The sequence below is a fragment of the Cannabis sativa genome, chromosome 7, assembly GCF_029168945.1.
Source record: "Cannabis sativa cultivar Pink pepper isolate KNU-18-1 chromosome 7, ASM2916894v1, whole genome shotgun sequence".
In the NCBI taxonomy this organism is placed as follows: Eukaryota; Viridiplantae; Streptophyta; class Magnoliopsida; order Rosales; family Cannabaceae; genus Cannabis; species Cannabis sativa.
The window spans coordinates 56463348-56488026 of record NC_083607.1 but is presented as its reverse complement, the minus strand read 5'-3'; the positions used below and the strand labels follow the sequence as shown (position 1 = coordinate 56488026).

The following is a 24679-nucleotide window of genomic DNA, read 5'->3' as shown; positions in this document are numbered from 1 at the left end:
GATGGTTATTCGTTGAACGCATTTAACACCGTAAGATTTCATTTGATAAGTGTTTTGTAAGTTTTCGTCTCTATTAGACTCTCCCCTACGGTGACTACTTAGAGATAAACTTATGAAACATGAAACAATGGTAGAGGCTCATGAAATGAGAATAACCTTGACTCTCGCCTACCGGGACAACGTTGGATTCTTATTTTGATCGAATAAAAGGTTGCTAGAATGGTTTCTATTTTAGATGAGCTGACAACTCTATTCAATAAATGATGCTTTGACTCTCGCCTACCGGGACACTGTATCAGTTTGTTGAAAACCTTGGAAATTATTTAGGATTGTATGTTTTAGTATTTTCACTAGTCATTCCTACTTGCTATATGTTTATAATTTCTGAATTGTGTATGAATTTATATTGAACCATGTTATTTTCTGTTATTAAGTTGTAGTTTAATTTCGAATCTTCATTGTTGGTCTAACATGTTTGTTTATCTAATGAGATAAATTCCTAGTGGATTTTCACCATTAGACATACATAATAGTGTAAGACCTCGAAAGATAAGTATTGTATATGCGACATCTAACTGTTCATCAATTGATGACACCTTAGACTAGTATTTTTTACAATATGAAACAAGAAGATTACATAAATAAGATTACTTTGTCTTTCTCTAATCGAAGCATCGTTGGATTCTTATTTATAAACGAAATTATCCTAATTCCTCTTAGCTTATTCATTTCGAATTAGCTTCAAAACATATCATTGGATGAATGGTCTATAAATCATTTCATGTCATTATATTTTCTCTTAAGAAATTAAATGATGTATATGATTATAATCCCGAAATTCTATTCCCAATTGATATAAATCCTCAATCTTAGAAATCTCCTACTTGTATGGGCAAATCTGACTTAGAGTTTGTATTAGTAGTGGTGGTCCAAGAAAGAATTACTCATTATATTTGGTTGAATTTAAGTCTTTGACTTTAATTTTAGAATCCAAACAGAAATTTTCTTATATTTCTAATTCCAGATACAATACAGTTACACTTTCTCAAGTGTTTAAATGTCCATCTTTTATTAATGGATTCAAACTGTATGGAATATGAGTTAGGTATTCTGTGACCAGGATCCACTTGCACTATTCTAAGAACTCTTTGATGTAACTAAACCTATGTCATCAAAAGACACTACCACATTTTTTTTAATCTATGGCATTTGTATCTTGTTCATAGTGAATTTGACATGATCAATCTCTGCAAAGAGATAATATGCCTATATCCACTGAAAGTAGTTCATCTCATTCGCAGATGGATGTACATTCAGGGGTGGATATGAGTTTTTCGTTGTATTCTTAAGACGATAACTCTAGATTATACCTTTTAGCAAAGAAATTTGAAATGTTTGAAAAATTTCATTAATTTCTAGCAATGGTTAAAAACCATTAAGGTAAGTGGTTAAAGATCTTGCGAACTGATAGGGGTGGAGAAATAGTTAGTAGATATGCAGTTCAAAGATCATTAAATTGATTTTTGAATTATATCCAAACTTACCTCCCCAGAAATTTCGAGTTGCGTGTTGATGATTAGTTACTAGTCGTTGCCTAATTCCTTCTATGGTAATACAATTTCAAAATGATGTAATGGTTGTATACTTAATGTAAATCATTACTAGATTCATGGATGACCTAATCAAAATCTTAAGAAAAGCTGAAACTGTTAACCATGGTTTGTTAGCTATTCTAAGTGATTAGGGGTGGACCATCCCAATGTCAATAGATAAGAAAGTATTTGTTCAAACAAATACTACTTTTCTAAGAAAATGACTAAGTCTGAAAAACAAGTAGCAAATAAAGGAGATATTTAATTCTTGATTCCAAAAGTGTTCTATCATCTTATATAACATATGATGATCTCACTGCCTCTGTTGTCTTGTCACAACTGAAGAGATCAATACCATTTAGTTTTCTTCGACATAATTCACGGTACCTTGTCGTAGTGGGAGAGTTTCTAGGAGCTCACCTTCTTATGACTTGGGAGACACTAGTGATTAAAATCCATTGTGAGTTTAAACAAGTAATGGATTGTCAAGATAAGAAACTAAGAACAAAGCCAATAGAACTATGGTTTAATCCATTCACATGGAGTAACCTAAAGTTTTCTATTACAAGGACATAAAAGGAAATTTTCGTTAATAAGTCTATTCTATGGACTTAACAAACTTCCTGTTCCTAGTATTATAGGTTTATCTAAACCTATGGCTTGTGGTATACCTGGTAATTACTTACTCTAATGCAAGCAACTTACTTTAGTAAGATGCTGAAGCATTTTCTTTCTAATGGCAATCTATAGAAGCTTCACAACTTCTTAGGCATAGATTTTATTTATCTAAGGAAAAGTCTTAACTATTCCAGAAAAGATAAAGCCATGAAAGAATTTCTTATATCAACAGTGAGAGGTCTTGGATATGCTTTTGTATGCCTTAGACCAGACACCTGCTGTTGAGTGGGAGTAATGAGTAGGTATCAGATTAATCCAGGAGAAGAACATTGGAAGACAATCAAGTAAATCTTAAGATTAAGAAGAGGAACTATATGTTAGTCTATAAGGGTGTGTTTAAAACTCTTAGACTACACCATATCAGATTTCGAAATTTGCCTTTGTGCTAGTAAATTTTTCTGATAAGATGGTGGTTACTCTGGGGGTGGAATAGTGATTTTGGAGAAGTGTAAAAACCTATCTGAAGTCTCTAGGTCTACCAGAGAGAGACTGAATGTTAAAGCTGCAGGAAAGGTACTTATTCAGTCTAAGGAAAGTTCTATACATCTTTGGCACCATTCCAAATTGCCTTAAACTACTAGTGTTAATTTCCTGATTAACCAAAAGTAGTTGCCAAAGATATAGAATCCAGTATCCCAAGAGAGTAAACATATAGAGAGGAATTTCACATTATCAATGATTTTGTGATTAAGGAAGAGTAATAGTGGAGAAAAGGTTGTGGTTAATTCAACCTTTCAGATCCTATTACGAGGAGTTTACTACTACTACACTTGATTTGCATATCAAGGTGTTGAGATTATTTGAAACGCACTTTTTGTTTTATATTAGTGCAAGTGGGAGTTTGTTGGGTTTTATGCCCTAAATAAAACTCATTTCAATATAATCAGATTTGTTTATTAATATAGATCAGAAATAACATTTAATGTTGCATGGTTCACATGATTTATTTCATGATTATATGTACATAATGTATAAATTCATCTGAAACCCTTTTCACATACTTGATCCTGTTTATTGTGCCGTCAACACATTGGAAAGTAAACATGACTATGTGAATAAAGTTTCCTAGATTTATCAGACACAAGGTTTTACTGATATGATAATCTACAACAAGAGTTTACTTGCATTTGGAGAAGTGCTATGTTCTTTCCAGAGCATTGGTTAAAGTAAAGCTCAGGTTGGATGCATGGAGTATGCATCGGAAGGGACCGATATTGAACTTTGACTTAGATTTATTAAACTTACCGTAATATCTATTCAAGTCAATATCGCCTAGTTGATCCTAGATCAAATGATCTTAATCCAGATATGATTAGGCTCAATCTTGAAAGGCTATTCGTGTTCTTTGATTTGTTAGTTAAGCCTACTTTTAGGTCAGGGTGATACGTACATTTTGGGAACACGGTAGTGCAATTGAGTGGGAGCGCTAGCATAAACATGGAATCTATAGCTTCTATCTGGCAAATAGTAAGCAAAGGGTGATCTCCTTCGAGCTTGACCAAACGAACATAAATGGTGGAGTACTCATTTCACATAAGCTGAAATATCATTTATACGGGGTCAAGTGTTTTAAGGAATAAATACATTGTAGGGTGTAACGGTAATTTAATCCCTTTACAAAGGTAGATCATTCATATAGAGGATCATTGATCACATTAGGATTATAACAATGGATAACTAATGATGTGTCTATATGGTGGAACATATAGAGCATTCTATATACTGAGAGTGCAATTCTAAGTTCTATGCGTGGATTCAACGAAGAATTAATAAGTTAGTGAATTTTAGTGCTAAATTCTTGATCTACTTATTGGAAGCTCGGTTATATAGACCCATGGTCCCCCCACTAGTTGAGATAATATTGCTTGTAAGACTCATGTAATTGGTTTTGATTAATCAATTATAATTCTCAAATTAGACTATGTCTATTTGTGAATTTTTCACTAAGTAATGGCGAAATTGTAAAGAAAGAGTTTATAGGGGCATATTTGTTAATTATGATACTTTGTATGGTTCAATTAATAAATATGATAAATGACAATATTATTTAATAATTATTTATAGTTATTAAATAGTTAGAATTGGCATTTAAATGGTTGAATTAGGAAATTGACATTTTTGAGAAAATCAGATACAAAAGGTGTTAAAATTGCAAAATTGCAAAAAGCAAGGCCCAATCCACTAAGTTTAGGGCCAGCCACTTTTGTAGGAAATTTAAACTGATTTTTTCATTATTTTAATGCCATATAATTCAAATCTAACCCTAGTAGGAATGCTATAAATAGATAGTGAAGGCTTCAGGAAAATTACACTTTTCTTCTGACTTTTTCTATTCAGAAAAACTGAGCCTTCTCTCTCCCTATCTTTAGCTGACCACTCTCTCTCTCTTCTTCCTTGATAATTTCGAAATCCTTAGTGTATGAGTAGTGCCCACACACATCAAGTGATACCTCAATCATAGTGAGGAAGATCGTGAAGAAAGATCATCACCAAAGGAGTTTCAGCATCAAAGATTCAGAGAAAGAGATCCAGGTTCAGATATTGATAATGCTCTGCTACAGAAAGGAATCAAGGGCTAGATATCTGAACGGAAGGAGTCATATTATTCCGCTGCACCCAATATAAGGTTTCTTTAACTTTATATGTGTTTAATTTATCGTTTTAGAAAGTTCATATTTAGGGTGTTAATAAACATACTTGTGAGTAGATCTAAGATCCTGGTAAAATAATTTCCAAAACCTACAACATACAAGAACTTGCCAATCTCAAGGGTAACAGCAGACAAGTGAGAATTAGGAAACCAATTGTACAAGGCTACTCGATGAAGAACCCTATAGAATGGAGTCAAGTGAGTAACCAGTATTTCCTGTTTGTCCCAAATATAGTCATCCCTGCCAGTTAGCACTCGACCCATCAAAGATTGATCTGGATTGAAGTGTTTCCCATAAGTTGGATTCCTGATAGACTCAACTTGCAATAAGGAAGCAATAGTGGAAGGACCAAAAGGAACTCTATGACCCCTAACAAAGGCACTCACACACCCTGGATGACCCTCATCAATAACAGTTCTATCCAGATTGGCATAGAATTCTCGAACTAATATGGGGTGGGGAGCAGACAAGTTAGTGACCGTGTTGACCCATTTCCTAAGTTTTAAAAACTCATGCAGTTCAGGAAAATCATCTAAAATGACCACTTGTTCGAACCAAAGCTCACGACTGCCAAACCACCGTTGATAGACAGAGGCTTTAGAGGCATTAACAAAGCATTGTACTGTTGCAGGGTCGACAGTTGGTATAGGAACTTTGGGAAGTTTGGACTTTTGAGAACCTCTAGACGGCCGTTTGGGAGATGACTCTGTAGAGGCAACTGGAGTGGGTTTTTTCTTGGATTTCTTTTCAGGTGGATGATACGTGGTGTCAGCAGAGGATTTTCTTTTGGGTTGAACACGTTCACTGGTTGGGGTAGGAATAGAGACCTTAGATGGAGGACGAGGAGGGCCTATAGGTTTCGAGGGAGACTGGTGACTCGACGAAGAACGAGTGACACGTTTGGACACAGGTGGGGAAGGAGGAGAAAGAGAAGGACGAACCTTTTTAGAGATAGGAGGAGCCTTACCTTGAAATGTACGAGGTTTCTGACTGACCGGAGGTGAGGGAGGAGACGGAGTTGACTCTGAACTCGGGAAAGGTGCAGAACCACCAGCCTCCGACTGGTAGAGGACAATGTCACGACAGGGATTAGGCAATGCAGACGCGACAGTAGGAGGCACTGGAGGATCATCAGACAACTCCATGGATGGAACAACCATAGCAACAGGGGTTACTGCAATGGGTGTGACATTCTCCATGATAGAGAGAAAAGAATTTGGATGAGGCAGAGCTTAGGGTTTCGGAGAGGAAAGTGAAGAAGTGAGACTGATCACTTTCCGTAGGCCTTAAGTATAGGCACCCTGACACAACTGACCAGGCAAAAAATGATGATGATTTTTTTTAAAATTTGATTTTTGCCAAATAAACCGTACGCGCCCAAATTGAATATTTACTACCACATCATACGGCACACTAAACGAAACAAACCAACGTCATCAGGCAATGAGTGTATCAAAGAAACCAGAATTGTGACAAATATACCAACAATATTTGCATTTAGCCCACACTTAGACAAAACAGAAAAATAACAAAAAAAACTTCAAGATACTCAACTTTTAAGACAAAAAAAAATATATCAACTGATCAATGAACAGTGTTTCTGAGAGCACACGAACTGCACAACTAGAGCAACAGATCATTCCCCTTCCCCAGCGACAATGGTACTCACAAGAGCACTACACATTGAATCTCCATTCGTGTGTGAACAGTGATCTCATGTGGTCCAAGAAGAGTGAAATTCAACTGGACCACTCTCTCAATTAAGAACCAACTGATAGTTGGAAAATAACGATTTTTGTATTGTTTTTTTTTATTTGAAGCCCCTTTTTTTTATATATCACTCTGGCTTTTGCTGTAGTACCCAGACATGGCTTTCACTCTCTTCCAGAGATGTAGCCGTCCTCTTTGAGTACCAAGAACTAATATAGAAGGAGCATACTACTTATTAGAACCAGGTGTATGAGAGCTCTTCCCATTGCATCTGGAAGAGGTAGCCTTTTTGACTGGGGAAGATTCAAGTGTAGTAACAATCAAAGTAGTATATAGTAGATGGGGAAGGACAGAAGAACCATTGCTGAAGAACTGTGACATACATGCATACTCATAGGCAAAATAGATTGATCAGATGACACTAAGAACAGTTTAGATGGTACAGAGACCAATACATGTTCTTAAATGAGTAAAAGTTTGAGTATCTAAAGCTTTAGTGAACAAATCTGCTAATTGATTTGTTGTGGGCACATGAGATATTGACAACATATTTGACTCAACTAGTTCTCGGATAAAGTGGTATCTGATGTTGATGTGTTTGGTCCGAGAGTGCTGCACAGGGTTTTTAGAGATGTTGATGGCGCTTGTACTGTCACAAAAGATGGTCAGTGTGTGTTGAGGATACCCATAATCAGTAAGCATTTTATTCAGCCATATCAATTGAGTGCAACAGCTGCCTGCTGCAATATATTCTGCTTCTGCAGTGGAAAGGGAGATGGACTGCTGTTTTTTGCTATACCACGAGACAAGGTTATTCCCAATGTAAAAGCAACCCCCTGAAGTGTTTTTCCTATCATCTATACATCCTGCCCAATCAGAGTCACTATATCCGACCAAAGAGGTATTCGTGTCACAACTATACCAAAGACCATAGTTAACCGTCCCAGCTAGATATTTGAAAATTCTTTTGACGGCAGAGAGATGAGACTGTTTAGGATTGGCTTGATACCTGGCACATAAACCTACACTAAAGGATATATCAGGGCGACTTGCTGTGAGATACAGTAAGCCACCTATCATACTTCTGTATAGAGTGGGGTCAACGGTGGTCACCGTACTCATCTCGTGACAATTTGGACGTGGTGCCTATTGGTGTGTGTGCATGCTTGACCTGAGAGAAGCCAAACTTATCTAACATAGACTTGACATATTTAGACTGTGAAATGAATGTGCCATGATCTAGTTGTTTTATTTGGAGTCCTAGAAAGAAAGTAAGGTCACCTATTAAACTCATTTCAAACTCATTAGTCATTAAAGTGACAAATGTTTGGACTTCAGTATCACAAGTTGAGCCAAAAATGATATCATCCACATATATTTGGGCAACAAAGATTCCTTTGTCAATATGTTTAATGAATAGAGTGCTATCTGCAGTACCTCGAGTGAAGCCATGAGAGATGAGAAAGGAAGTGAGTCTATCATACCACGCACGTGGGGCCTGCTTCAGTCCATATAAGGCTTTATTGAGCTTGTACACATGGTGTGGATGATGTGGATCTTCAAACCCCTGTGGTTGTTTGACATAGACTTCCTCTTGAATTACCCCATTGAGAAAGGCACTCTTGACGTCCATTTGAAAGAGTTTGATCTTCAAAAAACATGCAATGATAAGAAGTAGCCGAATGGATTCTAATCGAGCCACGGGTGCAAATGTTTCATCAAAGTCGATGCCTTCGACCTGACTATATCCTTGAGCCACAAGTCGTGCTTTATTTCGAGTCACTGTCCCAAATTCATCAGACTTGTTTTTAAACAACCATTTTGTCCCTATAACATTTGCACCATCTGGTCGAGGGACCATTATCCAGACACCCGCCTCTTGAAATTTCCCATTTCATCCCGCATGGCAGCCAACCGAACTCATCTAATAATGCATCTCGAACACTTTTGGGCTCAATCTCGTGACGGATAGCGAGCAAAGGCTAAGAAATTCTACAGTTTACGTCTAGTGACCACTGTATCATTCGGATTTCCTATGACAGTGGCCTGAGGATGAGCTTTCTCAACCCAGGATGGGGGCCCGTTTTTATGAACTTTGACCTGTTGGGGTTCATTGGTCAGGGCACTATCAACTTCATTTCCTCTTCCTGGACCACTGGCACTGGCTTGATTGTCACCTGATATGCCTGATGCTGTATTTAGAGACTCTGTAGAAGTATCAGGGTACACTTGAGGCTGTCTAGTGAGGACTGGTCTAGAGCCTGAGAGAACAGGAGAGTCATCTTCGATCCACGCATCTTCATGTCCTTCTAAATCATCAAATTTCACATTCATTGATTCAACTACAGTGAGAGTCCGTTTGTTGAATACTCTGTAAGCCCGACTGTTGGTGGAGTACCCCAAAAATGTTCCTTCATCACTCCTGGGATCAAACTTGGTCAAGTGATCCCGATCGTTCAGGACATAACACGTACATCCGAAGATATGCATGTGGCTCACGTTAGGAGGTCTTCCTTTCCATAGCTCATAGGCAGTTTGAGAGGTACCAGTGCGAAGATGAACTCTATTGCACACGTAACAAAGATTGTTGACGGCTTCCCAAAATCGTTTTGAAATATCCTTGGCCTGCATCATGACCCGAGCCATTTCCTGTAGTGTTCTGTTTTTTCGTTCAACAACTCCATTCTGCTGAGGAGTTTTTGGGGCTGAAAACTCGTGGTGAATTCCCATGCCATTACAGAACTCTGAGAATATGGAATTTTCGAACTCTTTTCCATGGTCACTTCTTAGTCAAAAAACTTTTCCAACTTTGGAGTCTTTCTCAGTTTGCAATCTCAGTATCAAGGCAGAGAATGATCCAAATGTGTCAGACTTGTCTCTAAGAAATTCAACCCAGGTAAACCGAGAGTAGTCATCCACCAAGACCATTACATATCTTTTTCCACTGATACTTTCATTCTGCATTGGCCCCATTAAGTCAACATGCATTAGTTCCAACACACGAGAGGTGAGAAGTTTATTAATTGTGGGATGAGATGCCTTATGCTGTTTTCCAAGCTGACATGGACCACATACTCTTTCCTTGGAAACTTTCATGTCAGGAATTCCCTTTACAGCTTGAAGCTTCACCAATCTTTGGAGATCTCTGTAGTTCAAGTGTCCCAGCCTGTAGTGCCATAAGTCAGGTTTGTCCAAGAAGGTCCTGTTGCACACTATGGTATTGCATACAGCATAGCACTGGTCTACAGTTCTGTTTCCTGTTAAGACAACACACCCATTAGATGAAACTAAACATTGAGTTTTAGTGAAACTTACAGAGAGATTGTCGTCACACAATTGACCGATGCTGATGAGATTTGCTTTGAGTCCTCTCACATATAAGACATTTGTCAGTTGAGCTGCTCCATTCACATTTACATCACCTCTCCCAGCAATCTGTCCTTTGTTGCCATCCCCAAAAGTGACAGATCCTCCTTTTTCATCTTTGAAGTTAACTAGCAATTTCTTATTTCCAGTCATGTGACGCGAACATCCACTGTCGAAGTACCACTGACCTTCAACAAAGGCAGACCGAGATAGCTTTGCAACCAAACCAACATCATAATTTGGTTTGGACTTTATTTTCCATTCTTGACGAGGTTTGCGTCGATGTGACTTATTTGGTGGAGGGAAACTATTTGGTCGATTGATCATGGCTTTCAAGTAGTTCTGCAATTTGTAACACTTAGGTCGAATGTGACCTCTCCTATTACAGAAATGACATGTAGGAATGAAATTGTCATTCTGTGGAAAGTTGTCAGCATCAGTCCTCCTTCCTTCAAATTTGAGTTTGGTGGGTCCAGTTGGAACCTGTCTCCTCTCAGATGAGTGAGATTCATTAATGGTGATTGAGGTGTCAGGAGACCCATCTTCCTTCTTTGATGAATTGACATTGGAAGGTAAGGAATGCTCAACAGACAACTCATTCCCTTGCTTGTAAAGCATCTTATATCCTAATGAAGTTCGATCACCATAGGGCTTCTGAAGCTGTAGGGTTTGATTGATGGCAGCAGTGCCTGGGGGAATGAACTGTAAAGCTTGCTTGGTTCGGATTAGATCAGCTGTGAGTTTGTAGATCTCATTCTCCTTTTCATCAAGAAGTCGGTTGAGGTTTTTGACAGAGTCTTCTAACTTTCCTTTTTCAGTCTCCACTTGCTCAAGGGAGTTCTTTAGGGCACGAATCTGTTTAGTCATGTACTCCCATTGTGCAAACATTTCTTCATAAGCATGTTGACGACCTGTGCTGTCTGCTTCTGATGAGGTGGAGACTGCATCATCTTCAGATTCAACTGGATTACAGCTTTGGGCCATGAATGCAAGTACCTGCTTCTCCTCATCTGATCCTTCACTGGCTGTGGAGTTCTTTTCCTCATCACTATCACTCCAAGTTGCTGCAAGGGCCTTTTTCTTTTTTAGTGTGTTGGCACACTCGGCTGAATGTGACCATATCCATCACATTCTCTCGCACTTAATCCCTCGCCCCTTTTGATCGGTTGAGGCTTGTCCCGGTTTGAAATTTACTCCTTTGTTTCTCTTGGCTTGATTTTCTTTGTCAGCTGGTGAATTTTTCCTGTAGTTCTTTTTCAAGAACTTTGCATAGTTTCTTGTTAACATGGCAACAGTTTCATCTGTAATGCCATTTAAGTCCTCTAGAACAGGTTTTTTGTTTTCTTGGTGAATAAGTGCAATGCCAACCTCTGATTTTTCTTTCACCATCTCCTTTTGTTTCTTGGTTTTCTTCCACCTAGACAGTGATAGCTCATAGTTTTGTAATGACCCGATGAGTTCGTCAAGATCGAGTTCCTCAATGTTTCTCATTTCTTCGATAGAGGTAACTTTGGACATGAATCTTCTGGGGAGGACACCAAGCACCTTTCGAACCGCTTTCGAGTTAGAGTAAGTTTTCCCCAGAGCATATGATTCATTAGAGATGTCACAAAGTTTTGCATGGAATTCAGCCACAGACTCATCCTCCTCCATGGTGAGATTTTCGAAAGCCTTTGCCAAGGCACGCAGCCTTGATTTCTTGACAGCATCAGTTCCCTCGTTCTTAATCTTTAGCTTCTCCCAAACTTCCTTAGCAATTTCACAATTGGCTATAACCTTCAACTGGTTAGTGGAGACAGCGTTGAACAAGGCATGAAGAGCCTTTGAGTTGAAATTCGCTCTTTCCATTTCAACAGTGGTCCATTGACTCATTGGTTTGGGTATGACGATTTCATTCTCCATCATCGTTGGTTTCCACCACCCTTCTTCTATGGACATCCAGACTCTTTCATCAACAGCTCTCAAGAAAGCACGGATCTTGGTTTTCCAGTATGGATAATTGGCTCCTTCCAGCATAGGAGGTCTCGAGGTGGAGCCTCCTTCTCTGAACATTTCCATCCTGCACACAGAAGTGATAAACAGACACACAAATGTTCTGTAGTTCTTTGAGAGAGAACTCAGAGGAGGTTAGTTGCAACAGAATCGATCGTCAAGGTTGATTCAAGAATCAACGATCAAGAATCATACAGTAGTAGGATCTAACACAAATTTTTATAAAATTTCAAGCTCTGATACCAATTGAAAGTGTAACTAGTAGATTTTAATGATTCAAGTTACCAAGTTGTACATCTTTAGATTGATCGATTTCAAGATATGAGTTATGAACAAGAATTAAACTTTAAGCGGTAAATCACACATCAATTTACAAGCTTCATCTGCACTGAGAACACATCTCAGCCGACTAGTGCTTGGGTTCCCCGAACCAGGGTAAATTCATCCACTATTAATCAAAGGTTCAGATTACAATTTCCAATTCTCTCTAAAGGAATCAATTACAACCTTTCCAGCAAATAGTAATGAATTACCAACGACAATCAAGAACACTGATTGTTAATGCACAATCCCTTGTGCAAGAATCGAGCTCCTCTTCAACATGTCTTCAATCTGAAATCCCTTCAGATCTGATGATGAAGATGACACTGAAATCCCTTCAGTTTGAACTCAACAATTCCAGGTTCAGATCATTCCGCCATTGACGAACACTCTCAAGCTTCAAGATCTAACCTGTATTCACAATCACAAGAAACAAGATACGACTATCTCTCTAAAAACAACCGAAAATAACTGTCTGAATGAATAATCGATAACCACTTTACTAACAGAAACTGATTATATATATGACCACAACGATAAGTCCAGCTGGCACTAACTAACACTTAAAAGAGACTCTCGTAAACAAACGTTAGTGCAGATATAACAGTCTAAAAATCCAGATACGACTAGACATTGAACAGAACATACACTGTCACACAATAATAACACTAACAGGTTAGTCAAACATACTATCTAAAGGGCCAGCAATAAAGATGCCAGACATGAGGCTGGCTTGAGACTATTTCTCATCAAGAGTAGAAGGCTCATCTGTAAACTTAAAATCAAGATCTTGAACCAGAGACACTAGCTGCTTCTGTTAGACATTTATTTGTATAGACTAAAACATACATGATTATGAATAAAGTGCGGAATTAAATAAAATATATATACACTATGAATAAGGATCGAAATACCTCCAGCCATTGAGGGCCCGTTTGGCACAGCTTTTGGAAAAGCTAAAAGCTGCTTTTCAAAAAAGCTGTGACAAAAAGGTGTTTGGTAAGCAGTTAAAAAACAGCTTATTGAAGAAATTATGGAAAAGCTACAGCTAAAAGCTAAAGCTGGTACAACCCAACTTTTAGAAAAAGCTGTTTTGATTAAAAGACTTTATAATAAATTATTTTTACTAAAAAATTATTTAATTATTTATTATATATTATAAAAAATAAAAATATTTTTTAAATGAAAAAATATTTAAAAATAAATAATATTTAAATTTCTAATTTTTTATTTTATTTTAAAAAATATTTTATATTTATATTTTTATTATTAATAAATAATATCAATTTATGTTTCTTATAAACTACAATTTTATCTTTTGCAAGTGATAAAAATATAATTTAAAAATATTAAAAATTATTTTTATCAAATGCATATAAATTTATACTATAGAAAAAAATAATTAAAAATATATAAAAAAATAAAAAATTTATATAACATATTTTTATATATATATATTTGTAATTATAATGAACTAGATTAAAATATTATCATTATTGTAATAGAATCTTAACAACTCACAGCACTTTAAAAATTATAATTTACCAAACACTCAGCAAATTTTTTTCCACAGCTTCATAGCTTTTTTCCCACAAAGATACATAAATGCTTTTCCCCACAAAGATACCGTGCTAAATCGGCCCTGAATCTTGAGCTTCAAACCCACATAAGCTTTGATCTGCAAAGGAAATTGACTACCATGGGTAATCGGGCTTCCTCGCTCTCTCAACTCTCTTTAGATGGAATTTGCTGTTATGAACAGAATGAGTAAGAAGCTCGGGGACCGAGACCCTATATTTATAGGTGAGATACTCCATCAGTATCTGTGCCACATTAATTGTCAGAATATTTTGACAATTAATTCAGGAAATCAAATCAGGTAATGAATATTTAAATCTGACCATATATAGAATATTACGTAAATGATTTTGTCCAGATTCAATGAATATAAAATATTCATTTATCACAAAATCAATTATTTATTTTATTTCCTTAAATAGAAATTTATTTCCTTGAATAGAAATATATTTCTTAAAATAAAAATATTCTTATATTCTCCCACTTAGTCAGCATTTAAACTAAAACATTCAAACCCAAACGTTCCTCATTATATAATAAACATACGAATCATAGCGACATGTCCTCATTATAAGTCGAGTATTATCTTCCATGTATTACGATATATTTATTATATAACAATGTACTTTATGTGGCAATGTACTTAAGCGAATAAACCCTAACCCTTATGTTTATTCAGGTCCTCTTACGATAATTTTCTCAGATGAAATTAAGGTGCACATAAATATGAGAAAATATCGAAATTAGAGTTTCATTGAATAATTTTTAGTTGTACAAATAAAAAAAACTGCATATGGGTTAACTGAATCCCATATTTACTTTATGATCCTTGAATTTGTATTGCGGCATGCCTTTAGTCAAGGATCTATGCGAACACCCAATTCAGTTTGCGTGATTAATGACCACTTATCACGCCTTTTTATGGCCAAATACTTAATGTCGATATGCTAGCTTCGACCAGTACTCTTAGAGTTATTAGCCATAAATATTGTAGCTGAATTTATCGCAAAATTTTCTTAATGGCCTAATGAAACTGTAATTCTGAACTCTAGGCCTACTATGAAACTCTATAATACATCATACGAGATGTATCCTCAAAACAATAAATGAATGTGACTTCTATAGTGGAAATAACAATCAAGATTCTCTATAATATAACTTACTGGTAATCTTAAGGACGTAATAAAATATTGATTTACGTGAATCAATAGAACCAGTGAAGTACAATAGAATCTAATTGGTTAACTATATTTCCAGATGGTCAATTCATCTTTAAATATGTATGAATATAATTTTTAGTATCTTAAAGATACCTCATCACTTTGTATGAAAAATAAAGTGGTCTTAACTTTAGTTATTCTGATACTACTTAACGATCCTGAAACAAATGTAATGCAAAGTCTTATTTAGACTCTTAGGCATACATTAGGCTTCTAAAATAGAAGAAAATGAATGTTATTAATTTATTCTCACTCCAGATCATTTTTCAGATGCTGGTTCGAGTTGAATTTATCACACTTAAAGATAAAAGTTATATTAGATGAATAATACATAATTTTATTTAATCAGAGATGTTGTGGCTACTCTCTAATTAATTAAAATTATATATATTATTTATATTTCTTATCTCAAAATAATAATTTGATATATGAATTATTTCAACTTATATAGAAAACTTTTATCATCATTTGCAAGTAACATATTGTCTACGTATAAAACAAATATTACTCCCACTAACCTTCTGGTATATAATTATTTCCATAATTCTCTTTTCAAACCTAAAGGAAAAGATGATATAATACCCATTTGTAAGATGTTTGTTTTAATCTATAGGTAGACACTTTAAGCTTGCATATGTTCACCACTTATTAGAGGAAAAATTTTATGGCAGTCTGTATACCTTCTCCTCTAGTTCACTGTTTGGAATTGATTAATGAATTAAAACAAGCAACAAATGCCAAGGTCTATAATAGAATCTTTTATAAAAAAAAATGAGAATGTAAATCTCCTTTATTATTGATTCTTATTTCAAAATGAACTTCTTAACAATGAATATTCTTTTATATCTTTATGTTTCTCAATGTTGCCTAATGAATATTATTGGTGAAAAAACTTATGTTTAATTAATGTTCTCCACCCCATTAGGCAACTTTACTGAAGATAAACTTTATTGCTCTTTAAGATATTCATTTCTTCATTCATGGCATGTTGTACTACAACTTCAATTCTTTATCATTCTATAATTTAATTTGTGTCTCAAATTAATATTGTAGTTGAACTCTTATTGTAAAAAATGTAATCACTAGAAAACATTGATCTTATTTTTCTAATAAGTCATCTTAAGGATGGACCAACAAACTCTTAAAAGAGCAAATGGTTCAATATGCATGTTATTTTAGAAATTATAAGTAATTACTAAATAACATAACTTATTAGAATTTTATCAATGACTTGTAGATTATTAATGATTAGTTATGAATTCTCAATAACCATTAACCTTAAGGGTTGTTGTAAATCATAATTAATCTAACACTTGAGGTGGAAATTTGAGAAAATATGAATGATCTTTCTCAGAAACTAGGTTCCTAGATAGATCACTCCCACTGATCAAGTCAATTCTTAATTCCACAGTTCTAGTGTTGTGAGATGGATAATAAAATATGTAACCCTTAAACCTTATAGCTTTTCAAATGAAATATGCTCATTTATGGTTTTGGGCCCAGATCTTTTCTTTGACAATTGTACTCTAACTATATATGGGTATTTATAAAATGTGTACATGTCATCAAGTCGGTTTTCAACCTTATCACAACTCAAAATATGTTTGAGAAACAACTTTGGTTAGAACACGATTCGATATGTACACCCCATTGAAGAGTATCAATAGACAAATATTTAGGAAAGATTGGAGTTTGCTATGTAGGCTCCACCCCATGTCCAAAAAATGCTTAGTTTCTTAAATCTGTCACACACTATAATTTAGGTGTACCAGGCATATGTATTGGGCAATGAACCCATTCTTTTAAAGAAACTTTGCAAATGGACTGGGAGTTTATCCACACTCACGAATTTTAATGTACTATTCTCCATTTTATATTTGATCTCACTATCTTAATATGCAAAATGCACTATTTCTCTACTTAAGATTTAAATGTCTTTGAAACATATAAATCTATACTTTTGTAGAAAAATAATTTATGTGAGTAATCATTAAAAATGAGATGCAAAATTTGAATCCATGTCTTCAAAATTAATTGACTTGTATGATTTCTAATATGATAGAATTCTAATGTGCACCGATTTTGACTTGTTGGAATACATATTCTTAATAAAATTCACACAAGTTTTAAATAAAGTTAGTAAAATAAAGTGTAATGAATATCCCCACCATTTACTAACATTTATTCTATTCATGGATATAAGTTCCATAATTTTTGGTGCTATAATGTAGAAGAATTCTTATTAATAACACATTTCTTATTGTCAGATTGAACTTGCATATCTTTATGAGTGACATCATTTTATAGTAAAGACCTTTAAATATGTCTAAATCAAGTTTCAAAAGAAGCTTGGAACATAAAGATCTTTGCTAATTTTAAAACAAAGTCACTACTATATTGCTTGTTCCTTAAACTTCTAAATGTGAGAACTTATCTTGTCTGTGGATAAGATTTGCTCACAGTTACTGACTTTCTTAGGTTTATTTGTAAACCTTGGAAGAAATTATGAATGTGGAATAACAATCTAAAATAATCCACTATGTGTTAATAATCACATTAACTATATTAGAATGAATTCATACACAATAAATTAAAATTTATTGGTGATAATAAAGTGTGATTTATTTTTCTTAATTATACAGTAAAAACTGTACATTTTAGATTAAGTTATCAAAATAAATTTTTGGAAATTTCTACTGGTATGGAAGAAATTTATGAATAGTGATGTAATAAAATTACATATAAAGTTTTGAGGTTTAAATGAATCATGTTTTTACCAATGAATAAACATGCTTAAATATGAAATCTTATTAAACAAAAATTGCCTGTGGGCTAAATTTTTAATTTAATAAGATTAGATTTAGATGTAGATTATGATAGATTTACACAATTTATGAAAAACTTAAAGTTTAATATTTCTATCTCAATGAAAGGTATGAAACACTTAATTATTTATAAATGTTTCAAAATTTTATACTTTATGATAAAATTATTAAATTAAATCTACATAATTTCCTGTGGGATAAATTAAGAGAATTTAATTTAACATATTAATTATGTAAATATAATAAAATCCCTGTAGGGTAAGATTATTATGTTCACATAATTCATGTCCATTTTGTGATCTTGATCCACTTAATGTATATAATTTTATATAATTAAGGATGCGGTGGCTACTCCCTAATTATTTAAAATTATGTGGTTCACTAGACACCAAAGTATAAACTAAAGATTAAAATTTTACTAAATCCAAAATTGCCTGTGGGCTAAATTTTAAATTTAATAAAATTAGATGAACTTTATGATAGATTTAATTAAACAATTAGTTTTGGAAAATGAAGGTTTATTATCTATCTTTAATTAAATTTGTGATAACACTATTAAATTAAATCCCCATAACTCCCTGTGGGGTAAATTAAGAGAATTTAATTTAACATATTATCCTAATTAATTATACAAATATAATAAAATCCATGTGGGGTAAAATTATTATACTTATATAATAAATTACAAGTTATGTCCATTAAGGTGAATTTTAATTAATATATAATTTTATACAAATAAGGATGCTGTGGCTACTCCCTAATTATATAAAATTATATTTTCACTTTGACATTAGGTATTGGGCTCCACCTAAAAGTAACTTCGTTGTTAACATAATAAACAATCACTGAGATTAGTGCTCCTAGTGTGGTCGTCCGAAGATCATTAAAAACCGTTCTAGATGTGAGCATTTGTCCCAAGTTCATGTTTTCTTATGTCAAACCATAAAATTACTTACATTTTATTCATATTTTATTCATTTTAGGAAATTTTATGAATATTTTATGAATAATTTTATGAATTTTTATGAAACTTAATGTGCTATAATAAAATATTCAACCTATCTTAATGTTTGAATATTGCTAAATATATCTAGCACTATAAAAGGAATTTATGTATAGCATTTAAATCATACAAATCAAATTTAATTGTATTAAAAATAAATTTGCCAAATAAATACAAATTAAAACAATTATTGTATGATAATAAATTAAATGCTTAATTCCATGACATGTAATTAATTATGCATTTATAACCATATAATATCTTAAATATTTATACTAATAATTAATTTGTATAAATAAGGTAAATATACAAATTAGTACAATTAATTATATGGAATGAATTAAATGCAAAATTAAAGAATATACTTAATGGCAGATTATCAATTAATTACTTAATTGGTAAATAAATACAATAATTGCGCACTTAATTGTAGAATAATTAAATATTCACATTCTTAAAATATCACAATTATTGTAATTACATGAAAAAATAAAACATGTAATTAATTTACCAAATTAAAAACTTTCCATAATAATTTATTACTAAATAACATATAATATATGAAGATATATGTTAAATAAGAATGGAAAGTTTAAACAAATGTAATTCAATTGACTAAATCAACAAAAATAAGGAAATAAAATAAAATTCCAAAAATAAATCAAAATAATAAAATTTCGGAATTTTCTTTAATTTTCCTTTTTTTTTTTTTTTGAAAATCTGCCCTAAAAAACGACACGTCGTTTTTCCACATTCAGTGGAAAACGACACGTCGTACAGAATCGGACTCAAAATTCATGCTGGAAAACGACATGTCGTTTTTCACAAAAGAGAAAACGACATGTCGTACGGTCTTGGGTTCAAAAATTACATGCTGAAAAACGACATGTCGTTTTCCGCATTAAGGAAAAACGACACGTCGTACGGAGTGGCCAAAAAAACTCTCTACTTAAAAACGACATGTCGTTTTTTACATAACAAAAACGACATGTCGTACGGAGTCATCTCCTACAGCCAACCTGGGTCGTTTTGACCCGTTTTTCTGCACGTGGGTCCGACGGACCCGACCCAAACCCGATCGAAAAAGACAATTCCGGCGACCAAAAAGGCCCAAATCAATTCCAAATGAATCTAAATGCAAAAATTAAGACATTCATATAAATTTTATGCATCGAAAATGCATAAAACAAAGACTTTAAAAATCACCAAAATTTTCTGAAAAATAATTTTGAGATTTCTTTGTTTTTTCAAAGTGGATTTTCATGCTTAGAACAATCTATATTAATATATGAATGTATTAATACATATACAATATATATATAAATATATACATATATATACAGAAAAATAAAAATACCGTATGCATATATATAAACATGAAATGTATATATATATTTGTATATAGCGTTTAGGTATATAAATAATATATATATATACAACGTATATACGTAATGAAATGAAGAAAAAAATATATATATATACGTATATGAATATATATATATGAACTGAATGAATAAACAAGTATATATGTATGAAAATATATATGTATATATATAATTGGAATTGAATGAATATGAATATATAAATATATACACGAACGAAAATAAGTATATATATATCAACACTGAATTAAATATATATACATATAAACACTGTATATACGAGTATATATAGATATATAAATGAAACTCAAACTAAAATCAAGGCAGAGATAAAAACCGCTCTGATACCAACTGTTAGACATTTATTTGTATAGACTAAAACATACATGATTATGAATAAAGTGCGGAATTAAATCAAATATATATACACTATGAATAAGGATCGAAATACCTCTAGCCATTGAATCTTGAGCTTCAAACCCACATAAGCTTTGATCTGCAAAGGAAATTGACTACCATGGGTAATCGGGCTTCCTCGCTCTCTCAACTCTCTTTAGATGGAATTTGCTGTTATGAACAGAATGAGTAAGGAGCTCGGGGACCGAGACCCTATATTTATAGGTGAGATACTCCATCAGTATCTGTGCCACATTAATTGTCAGAATATTTTGACAATTAATTCAGGAAATCAAATCAGGTAATGAATATTTAAATCTGACCATATATAGAATATTACGTAAATAATTTTGTCCAGATTCAATGAATATAAAATATTCATTTATCACAAAATCAATTATTTATTTTATTTCCTTAAATAGAAATTTATTTCCTTGAATAGAAATATATTTCTTAAAATAAAAATATTCTTATAGCTTCAACTGACCCATCATAACACATTGATTCTATAGGGTCTTCACCTGGTTCTTTAGGAGGGATGCTTGTAGACCTTCCACCCTCTCCAACCTACCAACTGTTATAGTCTAGATGATCACTTGAATAGTGATTGGAGCTAGATCTGTCTTTTGAGTTGGTGTTGAGTTTGTTATAGGGATTGATCATCATTGTCCTCATCACAAAAAATATTAGCCACTTTTACAGCCTCAACTACTTATGTTGTCTTGAAAATCAAACGCACATTCGTGTCTCATCTAATGAGCAAGACGAGGCCTTAACAAGCAAGATTGATAATGATTTCATAAGGTGAAATATCGAAGTTATTCCGAGCAAAGTAGTCTCTAATCATGAAGGCACCACTTGACAATGATATTTGGAGGCCCATTATGCAATTTAAGTCATTTTAAGTATCTTATTGGTAGAAACGAAAAATGATTGATGACTCCAGTTATAAGGCGTGACTTGTTAGTGCTCTTAGGCATCTTTAAAGTCAGGATTGGGTTTAGAGCAAAACATAAATGATGTAGATCTCTTTCTTAGCTTTTTAAAGTATCTTGAATCATCCAAATCGTAGTAATATTGAGCAAATTAGGCTCACAATACAACAAAGCATGTAGTACTCCTCGCTCCACTTCCCTCTTCACATAGCTCCTCGCCCCACTTATGAGGAGTGTCACTCCTTGCCCAAGGGAGCTTCCCCTCATCAAAGGGGGTCTCTCCTTGTCCAATGGAGCCTTTCCTTACCCAAAGGTGCAAGTATGGACACCCAAATTTACATTAAATTTAAGTGTTCACTCTCAAAATTTACTAAATATAAATATTGAAGCTCTTCCTAAAATATACCCAAATACCACTCTGAAAGACTTAGAGAAAACCTTCGCCCTCTCTCTCTCTCTCTCTCTCTCTCTCTCTCTCTCTCTCTCTCATCACTTCCTCATACCCTCCTTCTATGACCACTTGTTCCCCACTTGGAAGCAATAACACAGCCAAATTTTTAAGTGTTGCTCTCTCTCAACACTTAGCCAAATTTCTTAGTGTTTCTACCTCTCTCAACACTTAGCTAAATTTTCAAGTGTTGCTAGCTAAATTTTGCGTTGCTCCCTCTCCTAATACTTAGTCAAATTTTCAAGTGTTTCTCCCTCTCCTAACAATTAGCCAAATTTCTACGTGCTGCTTACTCTCCCAACACCTAGCCAAATTTTCAAATGTTGCTCCATCGTTATAAGTATAGGCTATGATGAGAAAGATACCAAAGAGATGCGCTATTGAGGAGAGATGTACGATCGTGGATGAGTCTGCTAAAGCTAACACGTCTCTGACAAAGCTTGATGAGAGGAGGTGGTTGTACAACGGGTATGATGAGTATAGGTAGTGGAGACACCATTTGTGTCACTCTAGGTACAAGCTAACATCCTATCAACACTCCTCCACTATCCATTTGACACGCTGACCTTCATGGTACAAACATAACTTTGTGCCCTGACTTTTGTGACTATTTGTATTTTAAAGCCATTGGAGCTCAAGTATAAAAGTTTCATTTAAATACTTGTAAAGAGATTGAAAAATCACCATTTGTAAGAGAGCTCTAATATTCAACACAACAATATTTTACTCCATTGATGGCTAAAACTCGTAATTTTTCGTAAGCTTTTCATCTTCAGTTCTTTACATTTGATTTTCTAACTAAAATTTAATCAATGAATAATTAACAAAAATTTGCATTTGAAATTTGTGCTACTTTCATTGCAAATAATGATGCAATATTAGCTTTGGTAACATCCTTCTTTTCCTTAATCTTCTTGAGCATCTTAAGGAATTTGTTCCCATAATTCACAACATATTAGGTCACAAGCTCTTGTATTGGCTCATAAGCCCAATACTATAGTGTAAGAACATACATAATCATACAAGTTGTACATAGATTCTTCTTGTTCATCGTTTTTATTGCATTTGTCATTATACAACTCTTTTTTGGTGACACAATTCTTGAAAGACAACTTCGCCCATAGATGCTTAAAGAAAAAGTCAGTATCTTTAACCATCTTCAGCATGTCTGGCCATATGAACACGTTAAACCAAAAAACACAAGCATAAACATCCTTTGCTATGGTGCAGTTGCTAGAAGTGGTCATTAGTTGACTAAGTAGTATTTTAGGTTAACCAATGAAATACTCATTAATCAACTGGTCACTAGTCACATGATTCTATAACTCAACCTCCCTTGGCCTAACCCTAAAATTCAAGCCTGTTAGTAATACAAAACTCTTCAATTTATCGAATCTATAACAATTCTTGCCAATGTAAAATTGGACCTTGTATTGGGTCACTTGTATGTATATATATTGTGTTTGATTTGATTTTTTTTTCCTTTCATTGTATAACATTTTTTAATATATATATATTTATATAATTTTTGCATGGTCACTTATTAAGATAGAGAGGACTATTTTGGTGTATTGTATTGTATTATTAGTATTATTTAATACAATATTATGTTTGGTATTGACTTGTATTTAATAGATTGTGTAAAGTTTATATTTTTAATAAATTCGACCTCAACACTGCCTACGGGTTCAGGTCTCGGGTCGGAGTCCGGGTCTCGTGTCTAGGATCGAGTCCGAGTCTAGATCGAGGTTTGAGTTTGGGTCCGAGTCTCGGGTTTGGGTTCGGGTCTGAGGTTTGGAGTTCGTGTCTTGGGTCTGCGTCCGAGTCCATGTCCAAGGTTTGGATCTAGGTCTGAGTCAGAGATTAGGCCTGACTTCGAATCCTTTGTAAATATTATAGGGTAAATGGCGGCAAAACCCCCAATACTTTCGTTTTAGTTTCATTAAACCCCCAAAACCCAAATTTCTGCGGGCAAACCCCCAAAACCAGTAAACTGTTAGCAATTTAACACTTCCGTCCAAATTTAGCTGTTAACTGTCAGGTTGGATTGTCCACGTGGACACAATATACACGTGGAGTCCACGTAAATAATTATTTAAAAAAAATAAAAAATTAATTATTTAAAAATAAAAAAAAAATCTTTTTTTTTTCTTTCTTCTTTTTTCCTTTCTTTCTTTTTTTTTCTTTTTTTTTTCTTTTTCTTTGACTATGAACCCTAAACCTAAATCCTTCCCACCCACCCACCACCCACCACCCACCACCATTCCTTCCTTACCACCACCACTACCATCTTCTTTTTCTTCATCTTCTTCAGTCATCTGCTACCACCACAACCATCCACATCATAAAAAAAAAAAACAACAAAACCAAGTTCAAACCAATTCAAACAAATTCAAATCCAACAACTAAACAAACACATATATATATATATACACAAAATCTTAACCCCAAAATTAATATTTGAAAACCCTAATTTTATTTCCCCACAACTTTTTGAAAACCTTAAATATAAAGAGGAAGAGAAGAGATCGGGAAAGAGAGAGAGAGGAGATCGATCCGAGCTAGCTTGGTGGTCCCCGACG

The 24679-nt window shown here is 33.9% G+C and overlaps 2 protein-coding genes across 2 annotated transcripts; both read right to left on the bottom strand.

The window, feature by feature from the left end:
- Positions 1 to 6859: 6859 nt before the first annotated feature.
- LOC133039764 (secreted RxLR effector protein 161-like) lies at positions 6860 to 7711 on the bottom strand. Its single transcript, XM_061118710.1, has 2 exons — positions 7250 to 7711; positions 6860 to 7003 (listed from the first exon to the last, which is right to left on the bottom strand). The coding sequence occupies exons 1-2, from the start codon at positions 7709 to 7711 to the stop codon at positions 6860 to 6862; spliced, it is 606 nt and encodes a 201-aa protein (XP_060974693.1).
- Positions 7712 to 9421: 1710 nt separating this feature from the next.
- Positions 9422 to 24415, bottom strand: LOC133039763 (uncharacterized). Its single transcript, XM_061118709.1, has 4 exons — positions 24319 to 24415; positions 23121 to 23265; positions 11192 to 12056; positions 9422 to 11077 (listed from the first exon to the last, which is right to left on the bottom strand). The coding sequence occupies exons 1-4, from the start codon at positions 24413 to 24415 to the stop codon at positions 9422 to 9424; spliced, it is 2763 nt and encodes a 920-aa protein (XP_060974692.1).
- Between the last annotated feature and the right edge of the window lie 264 nt (positions 24416 to 24679).

What these genes read in the sequence shown, in the direction of transcription:
- LOC133039764 (XM_061118710.1), bottom strand. Translation starts at nt 7,711, where the DNA reads ATGATAGGTGGCTTACTGTATCTCACAGCAAGTCGCCCTGATATATCC. An exon ending in TCAACATCTCTAAAAACCCT is followed by an intron (nt 7,004 to 7,249) that starts GTGCAGCACTCT and finishes TGTATGTCACAG; the next exon opens with TTCTTCAGCAATGGTTCTTC.
- LOC133039763 (XM_061118709.1), bottom strand. Translation starts at nt 24,415, where the DNA reads ATGACTGAAGAAGATGAAGAAAAAGAAGATGGTAGTGGTGGTGGTAAG. An exon ending in GAAGAATCTATGTACAACTT is followed by an intron (nt 12,057 to 23,120) that starts GTATGATTATGT and finishes TTCTGTGTGCAG; the next exon opens with GATGGAAATGTTCAGAGAAG. An exon ending in AAGCCAAGAGAAACAAAGGA is followed by an intron (nt 11,078 to 11,191) that starts GTAAATTTCAAA and finishes ACACTAAAAAAG; the next exon opens with AAAAAGGCCCTTGCAGCAAC.